This window comes from Heptranchias perlo, chromosome 2 (assembly GCF_035084215.1).
Source record: "Heptranchias perlo isolate sHepPer1 chromosome 2, sHepPer1.hap1, whole genome shotgun sequence".
Taxonomy (NCBI): domain Eukaryota; kingdom Metazoa; phylum Chordata; class Chondrichthyes; order Hexanchiformes; family Hexanchidae; genus Heptranchias; species Heptranchias perlo.
The window spans coordinates 122,578,630-122,601,045 of NC_090326.1; the positions used below are offsets into that span (position 1 = coordinate 122,578,630).

The 22,416-nt window shown below is 41.3% G+C and overlaps 2 protein-coding genes across 4 annotated transcripts in view; one reads left to right on the plus strand and one right to left on the minus strand.

Moving 5' to 3' along the window:
- The window catches only part of nmt2 (N-myristoyltransferase 2), a 66,186-nt gene extending 59,555 nt beyond the window's left edge, over positions 1-6,631 (plus strand). For 2 of the 3 annotated variants that reach the window (XM_068006813.1, XM_068006823.1), the window contains 3 exons: positions 35-202; positions 1,382-1,519; positions 4,947-6,631. In XM_068006813.1, the coding sequence (XP_067862914.1) occupies positions 35-202; positions 1,382-1,519; positions 4,947-4,967 (327 nt within the window). In that variant the 3' untranslated portion in view covers positions 4,968-6,631. Of the gene's footprint in view, positions 1-34; positions 203-1,381; positions 1,520-4,946 lie in introns of those variants that run through there. The other variant, XR_010967328.1, reaches the window with a different exon arrangement.
- Positions 6,632-10,597: 3,966 nt separating this feature from the next.
- On the minus strand, positions 10,598-13,625 carry rpp38 (ribonuclease P/MRP 38 subunit). The gene is made up of 2 exons (XM_067998920.1): positions 13,456-13,625; positions 10,598-12,070 (listed from the first exon to the last, which is right to left on the minus strand). Exon 2 carries the CDS (start codon positions 12,020-12,022, stop codon positions 11,084-11,086), a length of 939 nt encoding a protein of 312 aa, XP_067855021.1. The 5' UTR covers positions 12,023-12,070; positions 13,456-13,625; the 3' UTR covers positions 10,598-11,083.
- Positions 13,626-22,416: the final 8,791 nt, after the last annotated feature.

A 22,416-nucleotide genomic window follows, 5' to 3' on the forward strand; every position in this document is an offset into this window, starting at 1 on the left:
CATATCCTTTAAATAATTGTTTCTTTTCTTTCAGGGTTCTGATGGTGTGCTGACAGACTTTGTGAGCTTCTACACTTTACCTTCCACAGTTATGCATCATCCTATTCATAAGAATCTTAAGGCTGCCTATTCCTTTTATAATGTTCACACTGAGACCCCACTCATTGATCTCATGAATGATGCACTAATAATTGCAAAATCGGTAAACTTTTCATTATTTAATCTCTTGAAGTAATACAACATAGATAAGTCACAGCATAATCAAATCAGTCATGGGCAACATTGTCACAAATATGTTTTGAGGGTAATACAGTAGCTATAGAATGAATTGTTTATGTGGGTCATGTACTGAGCAGCTTTCCAGTTGAGTGCAGTAATGTAATTCATACACTGTTTATTTCTAGAATAAATAACATTTTATTAGATTAGATACGTCAGAAGTAACAACAGTCCCTAGAAATGTTGGAGATGGTCACTGAACTATGGGTGAATTTACACTGGAGCTAATGGTCGCAGATTGGTAGCTAAAGTTTGGGTTCTAGACGAGCACAACTCTGTATACACTGAAGGCTCATGCATGGCTGGAAATTTTAACTGTTCCCTTTAGGAGAGAGCTCTTCACATGGCTAGGTACATGAAAGAACAGTACTGTCTGGGAATTTTGACAAAGGCAAAATATTTGTGAGATTAGATGATGTTAGGATTAGGCCTGATTATTAGCCTGCCAGCAGCCACTGTCTAGGTATACACATAAAGAATGACTGCTTGGTTGAGGTCCTAGGGAATGGCAAATGGCTGGCTCGCACTTTAGAACTGCACCCTGGCAAGAGTGAGCATATTCAGGACAGGAATATAATTCTTTTGCATTATAAAATATTTCTTAATTAACCATCACTGTACAGCACTTAATTTCAGTAACTATACTGGCTTTCTTGTTCCCTTAGAATAATCATAGTAACACTGAACAAATGTGCCTATTTATGTAATGGGAGTTGCAAAATTCCTCTCCCACCCTACTCAAGGGTGAGATATATTCCAGCTTGAGCTGAAAGACAAAGCAACTCACTAGCTTTCATGTGTTATCATCATGTTTATTCCCCCCTCTCCAGTTCTTCATTTTGTTTTCTGCTATCTTGCTACTTTTGAATCTTTGTAGTCTGTTGCAATTCTTCTATACCCTGCTACATAGCTACTTGTCAATATCAGTTTTTTTTTTAACTATTCCTGTGATTAAAGCCCAAATAAGAGCTGTGGCAAATGAAAAGTTATTTAGGCAAGGTGAAAGAGAAGTCCTCAGCAAGCAAGGAAATAATTTCTGAACATTTTATTTTTCTGTCAACTCCATTCATTTCCTAACAAATATTTTAATTTTTCTTTACAGAAAGGATTTGATGTGTTGAATGCACTTGATCTAATGGAAAACAAAACATTCCTAGAAAAACTAAAATTTGGTATAGGTGATGGCAATTTACAGTACTATTTGTACAACTGGAGATGCCCAGATATGGAACCTGAAAAGGTGAGAAGCATTGATATCTTCATTGTAAACACTAGGGCTAAAAATACTTGGGCCCACTCTGCCACTGTTAGTGTGGCGGATCTGAAATCCTGCTGTACTGCCGATCTCTGCTTCTGGCCCTGCTAGAGAATTCAGAGTCAAGGTGGGTTCAGCTATTTTAGATATTGCCAGCGGACACCTGTGCCAGTATGGGTACAACTTGATCGGGAGAGGAAGATGTATCATTGGCAAGTCACTGGGGGGGGGGGGGGGGGTTTGAAGGGGAGAGAGCACAAGCCAGTTGTGCTGGCTTAAAAGTCTTTTCCGAATGTCAGCAATCAGTCCCCTTTGTAAGAGGGTTGATTTGCCCGATCGTGCCATCAGTTTTCTGGGGTGTCCAGTCCTGGACATCCTGATGAGTCCCACTTGCACCCATCCAGGGATTTGGATGCCAGTATTTTTTGTGCGTTTAGAGGTGGAATCGCAGTAATATTGGCAGGGGAAGCCATCCCTCTGGCCCCGCCTCCTTCTGAGGTTATGGAACAGACAGACACCTTTTTCCCACCCGAGGCCCAGGGGAAATTCTTTTCGCCTGCTCTTCAGGATGGAGACTTGACATTTCAGGGTCCCATCCGATTTTCCTCCCCTTTCTGCTTTCATGCCCACTTTACACCAGCAGTGTGCTTCAGGGCCTGAGGAAATCCATGCTCATAGTATGTACATTATTATTGAGTTTGGCTCACACATTGGCCCTGTATTTGCTGACCTACGTTAGCCCCTCGTCCCCCATTGCCTCAGATTTAAAATAGGAGCAGGAGTAGGCCATTCGGCCCTTCGAGCCTGCTCCGCCATTCAATATGATCATGGCTGATCCTTTATCGCAATACCATATTCCTGCTCTCTCCCCATACCCCTTGATGCCTTTTGTGTCTGGAAATCTGTCTAGCTCCTTCTTAATTATATTCAGTGACTTGGCCTCCACATCCTTCTGTGGTAGAGAATTCCACAGGTTCAGAATTCCACAGGTTCACCACCCTCTGAGTGAAGAAATTTCTCCTCATCTCAGTCCTAAATGTCCTACCCCATATCCTGAGACTGTGACCCCTCATTCTGGACTCCCCAGCCAGGAGATACATCCTCCCTGCATCCAGTCTGTCTAGCCCTGTCAGAATTTTATACGTTTCAATGAGATCCCCTCTCATTCTTCTAAACTCGAGTGAATACAGGCCAAGTCAACCCAATCTCTCCTCATACGACAGTCCTGTCATCCCAGGGATCAGTCTGGTGAACCTTCGCTGAACTCCCTCTATGGCAAGTATATCCTTTCTTAGGTAAGGAGACCAAAACTGCACACAATACTCCAGGTGTGGTCTCACCAAGGCCCTGTATAACTGCAGTAAGACATCCTTGCTCCTGTAATCACATCCTTTTGCAATGAAGGTCAACATACCATTTGCCTTCCTAACTGCTTGCTGCACCTGCATGTTTGCTTTCAGTGACTGGTGTACAAGGACACCCAGGTCCCTTTGTACATCAACATTTCCCAATCTCTCACCATTTAAATAATACTCTGCCTTTCTGTTTTTCCTTCCGAAGTAAATAATTTCACATTTATCCACATTATACTGCATCTGCCATGTATTTGCCCACTCACTCAATTTGTCTAAATCTCCTTGAAGCCTCTTTGCATCCTCCTCACAACTCACCATCCCACCTAGTTTTGTGTTGTCAGCAAACTTGGAAATCATTGGTATATATTGTGAATAGCAGGGGCCCAAGAACTGATCCCTGCGGTACCCCACTAGTCAGTGCCTGCCGCCCCGAAAAAGACCCATTTATTCCTACTCTCTGTTTCCTGTCTTTTAACCAATTTTCAATCCATGCCAGTATATTACCCCCAATCCCACGTGCTTTAATTTTGCACACTAACCTCTTATGTGGGACTTTATCAAAGGCCTTCTGAAAATCCAAATAAACCACATCCACTTGTTCTCCCTTATCTATTCTACCAGTTACATCCTCAAAAAAAACTCCAGTAGGTTTGTCAAACATGATTTCCCTTTCATAAATCCATGTGATATTATTTATTGAGACATTTCACTGATAATCATCTTTCATAGGAATTGTTTGAGGATCTGACTTATACAGGGATGTAATTTGTTAAAGCAGTTAAAATTTTTCTCCCCTAACCAACTTGAATTTCACAAGATTCCTATCAATGACGCAGGCATTCAGCTCATCTTAGCCATCCATTCAAAAAGGTCATAAAGCCCAATGCTGCATGTAATTGTTTCTTAGATGATTCCGTGGTCTTCACCATTACTGTCCTATCTGGAAGTCCATTATAACTGTTGAGTTTGTAACATGTCTGAGTCTTGGAGCTTTTGAGGCGAGCAGAATTGGTAACCAGTTAACCTTCTGCATTAAGCTAATTATTAATTTATAAGTTTTTCCTAAACCTAAATAACGTGGCAGCCTGATTGAAGATGGCAAGACAGTTTTTTTATAACCTTTACTTACTTTAGGTAGCCGATATATACATATTTTGAAATGTGATAGTTATGGACATATAATGAAGGAAACAATACAATAGTTTGTTTCTGATTTGTTGGTATACAACTGTTAACATTAGATTGAAATTTAACATTTACGCTACTAACTGTGAGAATTCCAAATGTCGTCTCTAGTGCGACAACTCATCACAACTGGAGCAAGTAGCTGAAATGTTAAGCAGCCCCAGAAGTCACCTTGTGGGTTACTGGCATTTAATAACAAATCTTAAAGCTCCGAACAATAGTAACTTAGTTTATTTGTATTGTAGCACTGATGGATTTTAGTGATTTTATAAACTAATTGCCAAAGGATTTATACAATAGCAATCTGTAGTAATATTGACTGCACTCTGAACTTACAAATGTAATTTCATGGCAAACTGGGTATGAGCTGTTGGAGTCAATTTTGCTAATATTGGTGAATAGCTATAACAATAAAATTAAGGAATGCAAAAGTCAAGGATAAGTACAAGTCATTCAAAGCTCAATCCCCCAGTATGATAGCTCTCCCATTTTAGTATCCATCTGCATTGAAACCCCACTCCCCTCGGTGTTTTACCTCTACTACCCTGCCTGATTAAATTATTCTAAATATTTACCACTCTCAGTAAAGAAGTTCTTTCTAATAACTTTTTAAATGTACTTTTCACTAATTTAAATTTTTCTCTGGTTCTATTTTCCTGACCTTTTTTAGGGAAATATTCTGGGTTTACTTTATCTATGCTATTTAATACTTTTATATACTACAATGAGGTCCTCCCTTAATTACCATCTTTTCAAACTGCTGAGCTTGAATTTCTGCAGTCTTTATTCATGAATCCTCCCCTTCACACGGGGATAAAGCTTGTCTATCTTCCCCCTATTTTTACTGAAAGTTTTGATTTCTTTTTCTGTAGGTTGGTCTAGTTCTACAGTAGAACACAGTACTACTTCTGTAGAAGCCTCTTCATAGAAGCCAAGGGTCCAATATCATGCCTTTGATCAGTGACAAAAATCTACCAGCTCAACACAGAATTCTGTAAAAGGAGCTAGTAGTTCCAACCGTGTTTTGCTTTCAACAGAATGAAGACCATTGATTCTTTTTTAGGATTTGATTTTATTGTGCAGTGAAGTGTTGCATAATTCTATGGTGTTTTGTTGGGAGTTTAAACCACTGTGAACAATTTTATCTATTTACCATTTGCAACCTGAATGAGAATTCTCATAAATGCCTGAGAGAGGATTTCGTACGCACTTTGTTTTGTTAATTTCAAGAGGCAGATCTCCATTTCAACTTTCATAAAGAACATGTTACTGCTACCTTAGGTAGTGAGGAACTGGAGGCTTCTTTTGCAGAATGACAACTCAGTCCTTTGTACAAATGAAGTGCGGTAGTAAATTGTGTGAAGAAGAAAATTGTTACTGTTATATCTGGTAGGTGGTCTTGTACTGCTAGACAGATTCCTATTTATTGACTAGTGTTTTGTAAGTGTTCACTATGGGAACAGTGAAGGACCTGTGGGATGAACTGACTAATTTTTACCCAATTGTGTCATGTTTGCAAGATAGAGTATGGGAATTTTTGCAATAATGCATTAGTGTAAATTCCAGAATCTCCAGCAATGCAAATAAATTGGAAAGTGTCCCACTCTATTCCATATGCACCCTCAATGTCAACAGCGCAATCTGGCTGCTCATAGATAGTGTTCATGGCTTATTTGTGAAAGAGGCTGCATCCCCCACATTTTTTTATGTACGGCTGGGACAAAATTTTACTTGTCACTGTTAGTTTTTAAGCTTTTTTAAATGCCACCTGGTGTGGCCTAATAGCAGTGGTAAAAGTGCTTGCTTTACAATTCAGAGATCAGGGATTGAAGTCCTGGAGCTGCTTGACATTTCAGCTGTGAGCCTGGTTTGTGACTAATTTTCAGGCCTCTGGGCAAGCCATAACAGGAGTACCTGAGTTGGTGGCAGTTACGGAGAACAGCAGCTGAAGAAAGCTGCATGTAGAGGCAACCACGCAGATAAAAATGTAAATTTAAAATAAAAAATCATGATGGATTAGCATCTTTTTTCTGCCAAATCTTTTTTCATTCTCAACACATGAGCATTTGGATATTTCTTTTTCTCCAGATACCTGGATATTGAGTCAGGTGTGTGTGTTTTTTTTGGTACAAACTGCACATGTGAATACCTGACAATAAATAAACTAAATCAAAGGGAAATACTTTTTTTAAAAAAAAGAAAAAGGTGAAAGCTGAAAGCTTTGTTCAGTGTTGTGTTTTGCACAAATTATGTTAAGAGGAAGGATTTGGGCCTTGTTTGTTAAAGCATGTTTAGCTGTTCAGCAGCTTAAAACTTTGCCTGGTCAAGTAACAGGTTACGTACAGTTTACTATTATTGCTATGCATGCTTCACTGAAAAGGCCCCACACTAGAAAATGTGTGCAAGAAATTATCCATTCCTAAATCTGTTCTGGAATGGAGGACCAACACAATTTAAATGTTGCCAGAGAAAGAATGTACTTTTTGATTTCAGTAATGTTTTAAAGTCACCAGCATGACTGTTTGATGTTTGAATTAATAAAAATCATTACAACTTTGTTATTACTTGCACGTGGTTTAATTCTTCCAGTTAATGCACGGTTAAATGGCATTTAATGATATCACTCAAAATATATAAACTTTAGACAGTTTAATACATTAGTCATCCCATCAGAAAAATCTAACCTTTACACTAAATGTATATATTTCTGAATGGGTGTTTTTCTTACCCTTCCCTTTTCTAGGTTTCCCTTCATACTTAACTAGTCTTGCTGAGAGGACAGATAGCTCTGAATGTGCTGATTTTTAAGCAGTTAGGAGTTATTTGTTCTCATTTTTCATTTATCTCAATGGGAATTGGTCTATTTCTGCCAGGCATTTTACCTGTGATAAGAATGAGATTGGAAAATTGAGGGGAAAATTGTGGGTGTAACTGTTCTATTCAGTTTATATTTTACCATTCATTAAAACCTACTGGAAAAGTATGTGGTTCTAGAGGTTGGATAAGGGCAGGATTAGCCTTTGATGCCCCCCCTTAATGAATAACCTGCTAAAAATCTTAGCTCACACATATAAATTGGCCACCTCGGTGAGATGCTGGAGAGCTGCCGAGTCCTGTGGAACCAGAAATCAGCATTTGGTTACTGACTGCAAGAACAATGGAAAAATGGGCTCAGGAAATGTGAATAGAATTAAAAATTAAGGAATACTTTTACAGATCAAATAGGATATTTAAGTCTGTAAAGAGGTAGGAGGAATTATAGAGGTAAGAGCCAAGTATATGGGTAACTGATTTCTTTATGTGCTTGCTATTTTAAGTTTTATTTTGAGGTATTTAGTGGTGGTGAGGAACTGATATAGCTGTGTATTGCAGGATATTTTGTTGGACAGCAAATTTAAATTACAGAAAGATTATGTAATTTAGTGCATAATGAAAGTAGAAAATAACTTATTAAAGACAAGCACTTCAATGAGAGCAGAAAATTGATACTCATTGACCATGGAGAGGATGAGAAATTTATAAGGATGATTTGAACTGGTGCTTCTGAACTTCACTTTCTTATTCTTATGAATGTGAAAGATTTGACTCTTTTTATTAAAATAAAATTCAACCATCAGTGAGCAGTTACCAGGTAATTTTTTCATGTGATTGAACATACAAATTGTAATTTTAAAAAAATCTAAAATAAGTGCTGGAATAAATAGTTTATAAAAAAGTTCTTATCTGTTTTCCATTGAAACGGCAGGAACCCGAATTTGATTTCCAGCATTTGAGGGTGTTTTTTTTTCTTTGTATAAGAACGTGGTGGTCACAGTTCAAGTTTAAGTGGGTTAGTAATGTTACCTCCTCTCCTGCTCCAAAAATGCCATATGTCCCTTCAAATTCTTTGCAGTTTTACTAAAATATTTTCCCTGGAATATGGTTTAGTTATTTGATTTTCACTCATTCCAATAGACCTTTTACCTAAATACAAAAATGTCAATGCTTTTTCCTCTGTGGAAATGTTACCTAGGAGTTAATACACTATCACCGCACATAAAGTAATGACTGAATCATTGTTCTTTATGCTTTTCATTGATTTATTTATACCATTTAAAATCATGTATTTGTGCATGTGGGGAATAATGCAGTGTGTGAATTCAACACGTGCAGTTCCAAATGAGATTTCAGTCACTTGTGCATTTTTAAGCCCTGATTGCCCTCTACTACATATACTAACTCTGACTGTTTTAGTTTGTATATGTACAGGGTTACCTGTTTGTGTAAGAAGTATCCATTGCACTAAATGGTCCAATAGCTGCACTGATCCGGCTGTTGAAAATAATTGTGTGTGACACTGCAGGTGCATAGTTACAGGAAAATTTGCACATTGAGACATATGTAGGTTTAATTTTAAGAAGTAGCTAGTGTTTAGGCATGATAACAGTGCATAATGTCAGATCTAAGAAAATCACTTAGCATCTGGCTAACTTCATTGAGGGGTAGGGTAGTGTTGCGATTGTGGTTCTGGACTAGTAACCTAGTTATAAGTTCAAATCCTCCTGCACAGGAGCCTAGAGTCAAAAGTCTGAAGGGTGCAAGAGGGAAATTAAGTCTGGAAGAGGTTGCAGAGGTAGGATGCAGCCAGGCACTGGAGGGATTTGCAAGGACTTTAAATTGTAGGTTTGCAAGGATGGGAGAGCAGGGCTTAGTAATGGACAGGATAGGGGCAGCTGTGTTTTGAACAAGAAAAAAGGTCACCAAAAAGCATTTGAAAAAATAAGTCTGGAGAGGACAAAAGCAAGGATAGCTATTTCAATAATGGAGGAGTAGAGACAAAGAATGTTATGCAGAGGCAAAAGTGGTCTTGGTGGTGGAGAGTGTTGTAGGAACTCCTGCTCACTACGAAGTACCACACCTGAGTCGTGAGAGTTGTACAGAGATTTTATTCTCGAGCATATGCAGGGGAGCACGTCATGGCTGTCTGCCACCGACATTTCAAAGAATACATACAGAGTCACATCTTTTATACAATCATACAAACAGCCTTGGCAATACTTGGAGTGGAGATGTGTTACAAAACAATGTATGGTTGTGCTGTCAGTCTCTCAACCATTAGGCCTGCTCTTAGGAGTCCATTACAGTTACAGATTCTAAGACGTACGCTCGAGCCGGTGTTTCCAACTGTCTCAGCCTCAAGGTCCTTACTCTATGGTTCCCTGACCCTCTTATCTGGCCTCCACAGTCTCCAATTGTTGTTGTAACATGTTTATAGCTGTGAATTGCTAAACTGCTACCACTTCACTTTTAGTCTGCTGTCTGCTTTTAGTCAAGCTCCTATATGCCTTGTGGTTACACTAGTTGTCTCATAGCTAACAAATTAGTATACATTTAAAGATTATACCCTTTATTTTTACATCAGTATTAATATAGCCACAACAGAGGACATGCAGTTTGAAGATACTGGGTGCATTCAGTATATATACACACAAGACCTGACTCTCTGGCTCCAAATTATGTCAGAGAGAGGGCATACAGATAAGGAAAAGGGAGGGACTAATGACAGACTCTTAAAGGATTCTTAAGGAGATAATGTGGTAAAAGGAAGAGAAGCTATTGTTAATGCATTGCCTGCACCTGGCTAGGTAGATGTGGAAATATGCAAGGGCAGCCTCGTGGAGCTATACATAAAACAGAGGAGGAGGCCAACATAATCAACAGTGTTGAATGCTGTGGAAAGATCAAGGAGGAATAGCATACTAGAGGATGACATTCACAACTTTAACCAGGGCACTCACTGTCATGGACAGAAGCCGAACTGGAGAGAATTGCTGGAGCACAGGATTGGGAAATAACATGGTTGAGCACCTTAAAAAAAGATGGGTTAGAGATGAGGCTACAAGATGGATGAGTCAAGGATGGATTTTCTGAGCAGAGGGTGATGACAGTGGTTTTGAAGGAGAGAAGGATTGTGCCTGTGAAAAGGGAACAATTAGCAATCTCAGCTAACATGGAAACTAGGAGTGGTAATTGAGTCAGGCGTTGAGTGGGGAGGGGAACAAGGGGGTGGGAGGTGAGTTTCATGAAAGATGAGTTTGGAGGGGGCAGGGGATCAGGGCTGGGGCAGGAACAGGAGAAGGGAGTTTGAGGAAATTCAAAAACTAAAATTTAATTCATGTGGGAAAAGTGTTCCAACAAATTTAAAAATTTGAAAACTAGATAAGTAACCCCTTGTCATGTAAAATATAACATTAATATAATTGCATTAATGATAGAGGAAAGCCATTCTACAAATCACAGCAGTTTCACTCACAAAGCAAAATACAGCAGCTGCTGGAAATCTGAAATAAAGAGAAAATGCTGGAAGCCCTCAGCAAGTCAGGCAGCATCTGTGGAGAAAGAAAGAGTTAATGTTTCAGGTCAAAGACCTTTCGTCAGAACTGGAAAATGTTAAAAGTTTTTAAGCTTTAAAAACTTTAACTCTAACATCTTCCAGTTCTGACGAAAGGTCTTTGACCTGAAACATTAACTCTTTCTTTCTCCACAGATGCTGCCTGACTTGCTGAGGGCTTCCAGCATTTTCTCTTTTTATTTCAGTTTCATTCATTAAATGGGGTAAAAATCTCTATTTTCAGCACACTGCCTGAATATGCTCAGTAACAGACATCACAGAATAATTTGATTGAGTATAGCAATCTTTAAAAATGCAACAGTTGGAAAAACAAGCATGTAATAGTATCACTGGACATATGATTTAAAAATATCCACCATACAGACAGGAAACAAAAGAATGAATTTCAGATTTACATGACTAGAAGAGCAACTGTATGAAATATTTATTTTTTTTAAATCACTATGCAGTGAAACTATTTTCCCTTCCTCCCCTTTATTCTGTTCCTTTTTAATCTGCAATTTATTCCAGTTCTGACAGAGTCTACAACTGAACCTGTTCTGTCCACAGATGCTGACTGACCTGCTGAGTGTTTCCAGTATTTTCTGTATTTGTTTCACATTTCCAGGCATCCGATATTTAATTCTTTTTCTTATTCTTTTTTGGCTTCCGAATTTTATTTGGATTTGGAACTACCTTCTTTATTTTTAGAGGCAGCAATGTCACTCCTACTTTCTTGCTTTTTGTACTACCCAGTTCTAAAGGAAAGTCACTTGATGCTACTTCATAGAATTTACGTTTCTGACTTTGTGGAAACACAGCATCTGCTAATTCAGTCTTTGGCATTTCACTGGTATCATCTTGCTCTTTTGTCTCCAATCCTTCAGCATTCTTAATTAGCTTACTTTGCTGTATCCATGAAACATTTAACAGAGGTACTTTTGGGGTAATGGCTTTAACAGTCTCAATAAAAGTCTCTGAATTCTTTTTAAATCCCAGTGCGAGTATAGATTTTAAGCCCAGCACCGGTGCCACGGTCTCACTCAGACGGGGAACTTGACAGGCAGGTACTGCCCGACTCACGCTCAGTTGAATGAGATGGTGAGTCATCAAAGTAGGTTTCACAGACTTACACACCAGAACCAAACACAATTCATCTTTCTCCAAAGCCCGAGTGACTTCATTGATTCCAATGGCCAACTGTTTCCTAAGTTCCACATTAGTCCACCCTTGTTTAGACTCTTGAATCCTGATCAGAGTATAGTCTTCCTTCTCCTCTTTGACCTCCTCGGCCTTCTTTTGGTCTTCAATTTCTTTGACATTCTCTTGCGTATTCCTCTTTTCCTGACTTTTTGATGCCTTGGAAACTCTTTGTTTCCTGGGCCTTTGAGTAGGTTCTATTTTACACAAGCCAGTCTGTTGAAACGTTTCCTGTAACTTCTTCAAGACGAATGCCATGCTTTCCCCGTCCAAAGATTTCCATCCTATGCTGTATGGATTGTGGAAAGAAGTCTTAGCAGGTGGAGGTCTAGCTTTCCGTACCCCTCCTCCTTTCCCAACTTGTGCTGGACTTTCCATATTTTGATTTAATGTGAATATGATACAATGTACAAAACCTCTGCCAATCTGTAAAAAAGAGTGTATTAGAGAAGTAAGCAAACTAAAGGACTAATATTTTGACTAACCAAATTAGAATCAAAGAAAGGTCACACCCAGGATATTAGCCTGCATTATCTACTAGAGTTCCTCTCAACCACCAAGCCAGCAGTGCAGAGCAAGTTACAGCTGACAGTAGTTAATTGTTTTAGATGATTCTAGGGTTTTTGCCTCCACTAATCTCTGATCACTGTGTGAAGAACTTCCTGCTATGTCAAAAATTACCTTTTATTAGTTGAAACTTATGTCCCCTACTTCTACTCCTGCAATTTAATTTAAAGTAATATCCCAGGTTAGCCTTTTCTATATCCTTAATAATCTTGTATACCTCTATACAATCATCTCTCAGATACCTTCTTTCCAAGCTGACAAGCCCAAGATTCTCCAGCCTCTCATAACTCACTCCCAACACAATGCATCAGCCCCATGCTCCTTCATGGCTTGAATGTCTCTTGGCAACTAGAACTAGATGAGCTGTTCAAGCACTATAGAATTTGATCACTACCACCTATAATGTATATTCTACTGTTTTGCCTATATAGTTCAACAACTTATAAGCATTATTGATTGTTGTTCTGCTCTGGTTCAAAGGTTCACTAGATTAATTCCTGGGATGAGAGGGTTATCCTATGAGAGAGAGATTGAGGAGAATGGGTCTATACTCTGGAGTTTAGAAGAATGAGAGGTGATCTCATTGAAACACAGAAGATTCTGAGGGGGCTTGACAGGGTAGATGCTGAGAGGTTGTCCCCCTCCTGGCTGGAGAGTCGCAGGATAAGGGGTTGGCCATTTAAGACTGAGGTGAGGAGAAATTTCTTCAGGGGTTTGTGAATCTTTGGATGCTGAGTCGTTGAGTACATTCAAGGCTGAGATCAATAGATTTTTGGATTCTAGGGGAATCAAGGGATATGGGGATTGGGCAGGAAAGTGGAGTTGAGGTTAAAGATGCCAATTAACCCCAAATCAACTACCACAAGCCCAAATCCTGTGGAATAAAAAGACCCCCCCCCATACCCTTGTTTAAAAGATTATAAATTTTGTACCTACACAATGTGAACTGTAGTGATACAAATTATGTTGAAATGTAACATGGTAGATCATAAACTATTAAGTGAGCATATCCAACAAAAGTAAATATTTTCAAAACGCGGATTTCTAAGTGTTTTACAGTAACAGCACTTTTTGGTCTTCAGAAATATTAAATATACCACAGTCATCCATAACACGCCAGATTTTATTTACGGTTCATTTAAAACCTGTACCGTGTAACATTACAGCTTTAAAAATCCTGCAGGGAGCCTCGGGTCTGGGATAAACGCTGCTGTTTGCAGATCCCTCCGCCCACTGTTACTCACCCGCCGGGAAGCAGAAAGTGGGTCCAAAGCTCTAGTCTAGTCTATAGCTCTAGTCTAGACCCAGTCTAGTCCCAGCCCTGTCCGTGCGCGGGCTGTCCTTCCTGCTTTAGAACCACGCGGCCTGACCGACACAACGTTCCATCCTCCTCCCAGCCGGGTGAAAGGGGTGACACGGACGCATGCGCAACCACACGTTGGCCGGGGCACCGCCCAGTCGGGACGATGAGGTGTGAGCAGTCCCTCAGTCCCTCCCCCTCCCTCCTTTAACAGGTCGCAGTCCAAGAGCTGGAGGCAAAAAAAAGAGAAAAACTGCAAATGGCGATCTGAAACTAAAACTGAACTGCTGGAAATGTGCAGCAGCTGAGTCAGAAGTAACTCTTCTGGTGAAAACCATACCTCCCAAACTATAAACTGGAAAATTAGAGTTACATTGCTTAAAATCAGGGAAATTGATTAACATGAATATTAAAATTACCTTATATTTTCATTTTGAAAGAAAACTTTTTTTTTGCCTTAGTGTTGAGTTATGGTTTCCACAATTCCAAATACAAAGAGCAGCCAATGCGTAAGGAAAGAATTTGGCATATTAACATATAATGTTAAATAGACAATTAAAAAGAAAATAAAAATCAAACCAAATGCCAGCCTTCAGAGCTTCAGCCCACACAAACACCCAACTCATCCAAAACTCTCACTCGTATGCAGTAAGATCTGCTCTCCTATTACCCCATCCATCACGTACATGATGGATGTGCCCTCTAAAATGGGGTTTGGGGAGGGAATCCGCAATAGGATCTAACTGGTCTACACAGATATCAGAAGCGCAGTTTCAATCAACGAGTGGGAATCAGAAAGCTTTCCGATCAAATAAAGGCAGGGCTGTCCTCTCTCCTCCATCTTGTTCGTGTGTTGCATCGAATCCTTTGCCGAGTCCATCAGGAGGGATGCGGGCATAAGAGGGGTGATGATCCCAGGCAGCGGAGGCACTCAGGTCAAGGCCTCCCTGTACATGGATGACGTCCCTGTCTTTTGCTTGGATCAGCTGTCAGTCCGCAGATTGATGAGCATCTGTGACCAGTTCGAACTGGCCTCAGGGGCCAGAGCAAAATCATAGCAAGAGCGAGGCCATGTTCATTGGGAACTGGACCGACCAATCCTTTGTCCCCTTCACCGTCAGGTCGGATTACCTGAAGGTGCTGGGGATCTGGTTCGGGGGGGGCCGGGGCGTGCACCAAAAACTGGGAGGAGCGTATTGCCAAGGTCAAGCAGAAACTGGGACTCTGGGATCGACAATCCCTCTCGATTGTGAGCAAGAACCTGGTCATCAGGTGCAAGGTGCTCTCGGTGTTGCTGTACGTGGCCTAGGTCTGGCCCATACCTCGCTCCTGCGCCATGACAGTCACCCGAGCCATCTTCCACTTTATCTGGAGATCAAAAATGGACCGTGTCCGCAGGCTCACGATGTACAAATCTCCAGAGAAAGGGGGGAAAGACGTGCCCAATGTGGCCCTCATCCTGAGGGCCACCTTTGTGGGCGGCTGCATCAAGCTGTACGTAGACCCTCGGTTCGCAAACACAAAGTGTCACTACGTGCTGAGATTCTACCTGTCCCTGGTGTTGAGAAGGATGGGCCTGTTCCACCCCACCTGTCCTTCGTGGAAAAGTTTGTGCAGATAAATACCTTTGACCACAAGGCAATCAGCAAGTGGTCCGCACATAACGTCCTCGAGACCCTGCGGGAAAAGGTGATGGTGGATCCTGTCGATTGGTTCCCCGAGCAGACTGTCAATGTCATTTGGCAGAACGCCTCATCTCCAGAGCTTTCAAACAAGCACCAAGACCTAGCTTGGCTGGTGGTGAGAAGGGCCCTTCCCGTCAGATCCTTCATGCACTCCCAGAGTCTCAGCGCCACCGTGCACTGTCCCCGAGGAGGCTGCGGTGGAGATGAGACCGTCACCCATCTCCTTCTGGAATGTGCCTTTGCAAAGAAGGTCTGGAGAGAGATGGAGTGGGATCTGTCCAGGTTCGTCCCGAGCAGTTCCTTAACACAGGATTCTGTGCTCTACAGGCTGTTCCCGGGGACGCACACTGAGACGGACATCAACTGTTGCTGGAAGACCATCAACTTGGTGAAAGACGCCTTTTGGTCTGCCCGAAACTTGCTGGTCTTCCAGTGCAAGGAGCTGTCCTCGACCGAATGCTGCAGACTGGCACATTCCAAGATCCAGGACTACGTGCTCAGGGACGCTCTGAAGCTGGGTGCGGCCACCGCAAAGGCTCTGTGGGGAAAGGCAACCATTTAGAGCCTTCCCGCCATTGTATACCAAGGGGATGTAATCAGGGAAAAAACCCCTCGGGCAGAATGTAAAATTCAAATTGATGTAATGAATCTGTAATCAATAATCTGTATTGATTGTGATGCAATGAGGCACCCTAGAGTGTCATGAACTGTAATTATGTCCAATGTGTTCATTGAACTGTACTTGATGTAACCAGCTAATTGTATAATCTGTATTGTGTACGTTTGAAATGTGATATGACAACTGTATTGTATGTATTGCTGCAAATTTTATGAATAAAGTATATTTTTTGATAAATAAAAAAAATTACCCCATCCATCACCAATGTCCATTAGTTCCTTGTTCCACAACACACTGAATACAAAATCCTCACCCTCACAAATTTCTCCGTGGTTTGGGCTCACCCTTTCTCTGCAACCCAATGCAGCCCTCCTCCCAGCACTTGTGGTTCTCTGACTCCAGCTGCCTCTGCAGCCCCCTCCTTCCTCATTTGTGGCAGAACCTTAACTGTCTTAGCGCTACTCTTTGAAATTTCCTCCCTAAATCCCTCCATCTTGCTATTTTTCTGCCTGCTTTTAAAAACATCTCAATCTTACTTTTGTTCATCTCTCTTATTGGAGCTCAATGTTCATTTTGGAAGGGTAGTGAACAGTGAGGAGGATAGTGATAGACTTCAAGAGGATATGGACAGGCTGGTTTTTTGGGCAGACATGGCAGATGAAATTAACGCAGAAAATGTGAAGTGATACATTTTGGTAGGAAAAACGAGGAGAAGCAATATAAACTAGAGGGCAGAACTCTGAAAGGGGTACAGGAACAGAGAGATCGGGGGTGGGGGGGTTTATGTGCACAAATCGTTGAAGGAGGCAAGGCAGGTTGAGAAAGCAGTTAAAAAAGCATACGGAATCCTGGATCCTGGGTTTTATAAACAAAGGCATAGAGTACGAAAGCAAGGAAGTCATGATGAACCTTTATAAAACACTGGTTAGGCCACAACTGGAGTATTGTGTCCAGTTCAGGGCTTCGCACTTTAGGAAAAATGTGAAGGCCTTAGAGAGGGTGCAGAAGAGATTTACTAGAATGATTCCAGAGATGAGGGACTTTAGTTACGTGGATAGACTGGAGAAGCTGGGGTTGTTCTCCTTGGAACAGAAACGGTTGAGAGGAGATTTGATAGAGGTATTCAAAATCATGAAGGGTCTAGACAGAGTAGATAGAGAGAAACTGTTCCCATTGGCGGAAGGGTCAAGAACCAGACGACATAGATATACGGTGTTTGGCAAAAGAACTAAAGGTGACATGAAGAAAAACTTTTACACAGCGAGTGGTTAGGATCTGGAATGCACTGCCCGAGGGAGTGGTGGAGACAGATTCAATCATGGCCTTCAGAAGGGAACTGGATAAGTACTTGAAAAGAAAAAGTGTGCAGGGCTACGGGGATAGGGCGGGGGAGTGGGACTAGCTGGATTGCTCTTGCATAGAGCCGGCGTGGACTCAATGGGCCGAAAGGCCTCCTTCCGTGCTGTAACCTTTCTATGATTTTGTCTCTGTGAAGCACCTTAGGTTGTTTTCTGTGTTAAAGTCATACGTAAATGTACATTTTTGTGAAAATGATTGTTTGAAAATGTTCTTTTATGATTTTTTTTGCATTTGGGATCCTAAATTCTTTCTGGGGTATCTTTTTTTCTATTATCAGTGTTATTTAATTTCTTTATAATTTTCCTTGATTTGTATAATGAAAATAGCTCCTGGTGTTGCAGAAAGACTTACTGAACATTAGAATTGAGTTTAGATGAGCCATGTACTTGGACATACATGCTCTTTCAGTGAGCTGGAGAATCAGGGGAAGGTTGCCTTTTCTAATAAAACCATGAGGAGACACTGGGCAGCCCCAGTGTTATCAAACAAAAACAAACGGAAGTGCCCCCTTTTTAGAGGGGCACAACTAATACTAAACCATAAAACAAAGTAAACTTATAATATGAAATAATAATATTTTCTTCCATTCCATCCCTGGCTCATTAACCTACATATGACAATAGACCTAGCAACCTTACTTGATTATGGAAGAAGTGTTTGAGACTTTGATCAGGAACAGCATAATGGAACTTCTGGAAGAACCAGAGCTGATTGAGGAGAGCCAGCATAAGTTCAGAAGGCGGGGTGGGCGGGGGGGGGAGTAGTCCTGTTTGATCAATTCACTGATTTTCTTTGAGGAGGTTACAGATCTGGATAAGGGGAGGCAGTTGGTTTTACATACTTTTCAGAAAGTCGTTTGGTACTGTCGCACATCATAGACTAATGCACAATCTGTGAGGCATGAGGTAGATGGTAAACATGATGTGGAGATGCCGGTGATGGACTGGGGTGGACAAATGTAAGGAGTCGCACAACACCAGGTTATAGTCCAACAGCTTTATTTGAAATCACAAGCTTTCGGAGCTTTGCTCCTTCGTCAGGTGAGTGAAGAATTGCATAAAGGCACAGCATATATAGTCAGAGAACAATGCCTGGTGATTACAGATAATCTTTCTAACTGCCCTTTATCACACCTCGGCAGAGAGATAATCACAGCAATCAAAGGAGTGAATGGTGTTCAGACAGGTTAGTCAGGGAAACATTACATCCAAGAATACTGAGGTGGGGTCACAAGGGGTCAAATCAGAAAGACAGAGAGAGAGAGAGACCAGAAAGACAGAGAGAGAGAGAGAGAGAGAGAATGATCAGTTGTATTAAAAACAGATAACTTTTTTTCGCTGGAAATCGCAGCAGGTCCGGCCGCATCTGTGTATGGAGAACAAGCCAACTACGACTTGAGTCTGGATGACTCTGCGTCAGGTGGGGTTACATGTAGCGTGACATGAACCCAAGATCCCGGTTGAGGCCGTTCTCATGGGTGCGGAACTTGGCTATCAATTTCTGCTCGACGATTTTGCGTTGTCGTGTGTCTCGAAGGCCGCCTTGGAGAACGCTTACCCGAAGATCGGAGGCTGAATGTCCTTGACTGCTGAAGTGTTCCCCTACTGGGAGGGAACACTTCAGCAGTCAAGCACAACAATCACCAGACAGGAGGGTTCCCTCCCAGTCGGGGAACACTTTAGCAGTCAAGGACATTCAACCTCCGATCTTTGGGTAAGCGTTCTCCAAGGTGGCCTTCGAGACACACGACAATGCAAAATCGTCGAGCAGAAATTGATAGCCAAGTTCCGCACCCATGAGGATGGCCTCAACCGGGATCTTGGGTTCATGTCACGCTACATGTAACCCCACCTGATGTAGAGTCATCCAGACTCAAGTCGTAGTTGGCTTGTTCTCCATACACAGATGCGGCCGGACCTGCTGCGATTTCCAGCGAAAAAATGTTATCTGTTTTTAATACAACTGATCACTCTCTCTCTCTCTCTCTGTCTTTCTGGTGTCTCTCTCTCTCTCTCTCTCTGTCTTTCAGATTTGACCCCTTGTGACCCCACCTCAGTATTCTTGGATGTAATGTTTCCCTGACTAACCTGTCTGAACACCATTCACTCCTTTGATTGCTGTGATTATCTCTCTGCCGAGGTGTGATAAAGGGCAGTTAGAAAGATTACCTGTAATCACCAGGCATTGTTCTCTGACGATATATGCTGTGCCTTTATGCAATTCTTCACTCACCTGACGAAGGAGCAAAGCTCCGAAAGCTTGTGATTTCAAATAAAGCTGTTGGACTATAACCTGGTGTTGTACGACTCCGTAGATGGTAAAGTATTAGGCTGGATTGGTGCTTGGCTGGAAGGTGGTGAGTGAAAAGTAGTGGTGTGTGGGGAAATGTTAGCATGGAAATAGGTTACGAAAGAAAGAATCTGCATTTATATAGCGCTTTTCACAACCTCAGGATGTCCCGAAAGGCTTCACAGCCGATGAAGTCTAGTCGCTGTTGTAATTTTGAGAGACACAGCAGCCAATTAGCACACAGCAAAGTCCCACAAACAGCAATGAGATAAATGACCAAACAATCTGCTTTTGGTGGTGTCGGTTGAGGGATAAATATTGGCCAAGACACCTGGAGAATTCCACTGCTCTTCGTCGAAAAGTACCATGGGATCTGTGGCAGTATCTGAGTATTTTCAGCATTTTCTGTTTTTATTTCAGATTTCCAGCATCTGCAGTGTTTGGTTTTGATTTAAGTACAAAATATTATGGTTATTCCCACAAAATTAAAAAAATGACTCCTTTATCTGTTTCACTGCAAAGCTATTCTAAATTACGTTTACCCTACAATGAATTTGGCTTTACAGTTGTTATATTTACTGTTGAACAGCAATTCTGGTACTCCTTCCACCAGAGGGGGATATGGAGCTGCTGCTCTCCTTTTCTGATGCCACTTATCCTTGTGCTGTGACGTGAATCCCTGAGCTTGATAGCCATGAGAAAAATGCACCATTTTGCCCCCTCCCCCTTTGTAATGTTTTAATTAACTTAGCAACATTTAATTTAACTGCCAGTTTTGTTTCGACATTTTAAAAAAATTCCTACTGATTTACCTATTTAAAACAACTCAAGCGTCCAGGCTAACCTCAGATTAGTAATTTTGCTGCTTTAGCTCCTAATTTATCATGTGCCTCTGTCGCACTTACTTTAAATCCTCTATAATATTGCGTGTGCTACAGAAATCGGATAGTTAGTATTATCCATCCTAGTAAAGACTGATACATATCAAGCTATTTCTCAAGTACTCGTTATTCATTTTTCATAGGCTGGCCCGTGCCTACTATGAGCTGGAAACCGATAACCAAATTTATGGAGTGAATCGGCTAAGTGTGCCTCAGGAATAATAATCTACCCTTTTACTGAGATTTTGGAAGTTGCATGGGATACTCCTTGTGAGTGTTAGGAATGTGAATTTTAGACAAAAGGCTGCGTCCTGAAGTTATATGCCAAGGATGAATTCAACAAAGGCTTGAAAATTTATTAAAACTTAAATGAACCTGAACATACAGCCAACAACTGAGGTTACAATGGATGCTTTGCCGCAGAAGATATACACATTACAGTCGGATGAGTTCAGCCCTCCAGATGCCTCCTTTATCTCCCAACCTATGGTTATGATTTCACTTCATTTATCCTGTTTCTATGTCATTGGTATCAGCATTCCAGAACCCTTTACCCGCTCTCAACCTCTATTCTGGCAGCATAGGGTTTTGAGTTGTACAGAGAAATATTGGTGTTTTAGGGTCAGCATGATACAAAAGGAGCAATATTGCAAAACAACAATATAAGAATCCAGTTTAGAGTGATAAAGCAAATCTAAATGTAAACGTGCTTGCTATGTGCATTTTGGCTGCCATGTTTCCTACATTACAAAAGTGACTACACTTCAAAAATACTTAATTGGCTGTAAAGTGCTTTGGGGTGTCCTGAGGTCATGAAAGGTGCTATATAAATGCAAGTCTTTCTTTAAAATGTGACAATTTTTCAACAAATTTAATTTAGATGTCTCCCTGCCCGCAATGATTATCTTCAAAATGCACTGCATCAGTGAGTACTGAGCCATACAGAGCAGGAAGGATTCAGATTTGATTCCTGGCCTGTCTTACATTGGTAAATCTCAGTTGGAAAGGTAGTAGGGGCATGACCGATGATTTCAATATCCTGGGTTAAAAGGGAAGAAAAAACCACCATGTTCGCCGATTACTATCTTGAAACGTACTTGAATATGTATATGAGGTCACAGGCTGGGATGGGATGAGACAAAAATGGCTGGATTCCCATTTCTGATTGCTATCAAGTGGCATGTGCTCAATTGTGTACGTGTGGATGCCTGGCTGAGATGGACCCACTGGCTGTGCAGCTTGACAGCAAGAAACCACCATTTGGATAAGGTGCTAGATGGCCTAGCTCATGGAACCATACTCCACTTGGAAGTGATGCCTTCAAGAGAGGAGGAAATTGGAGAAAATTGCAGGAATTTGTGCTGAAAAGCAATATAAAAGCAGGGATGTTATGCTGGAACTGTATAAAACACTAGTTAGGCCACAGCTTGAGTACTGCGTACAGTTCTGGTCACCACATTACAGGAAAGGTGTAATTGCACTAGAGAGGGTGCAGAGGAGATTTACGAGGATGTTGCCAGGACTGGAGAATTTTAGCTATGATGACAGATTGGATAGGCTGGGGTTGTATTCCTTGGAACAGAGGAGGCTGAGGGGTGATTTGATTGAGGTGTATAAAATTATGAGGGGCCAAGATAGAGTGGATAGGAAGGACCTATTTCCCTTAGCGGAGGGGTCAATAACCAGGGGGCACAGATCTAAAGTGATTGGTAGTAGGATTAGAGCGGAAATTAGGAAAATAAATTTTCACCCGGAGAGTGGTGGGGGTCTCAAACTCACTGCCTGAGAGGGTGGTAGGGGCAGAAACCCTCAACTCATTAAAAAAAATACCTGGATTACCAGAAATACCTGAAGAGCTGTGACCTGTAGGGGTACGGACCAAATGCGGGAAAGTGGGATTAGGCTGGGTGGCTCGTTTCTCAGCTGGCATGGACACGATGGGCCGAATAGCCTCCTTCTGTGCCGTAAATTTTCTATGATGCTATGAAGTGACAGTTAACTATTTTTGAATGTGTTAATGGAAGGGACAGAATTACGAGAGACACTTTCACAGGAGCAGCAAGGGTGATTTT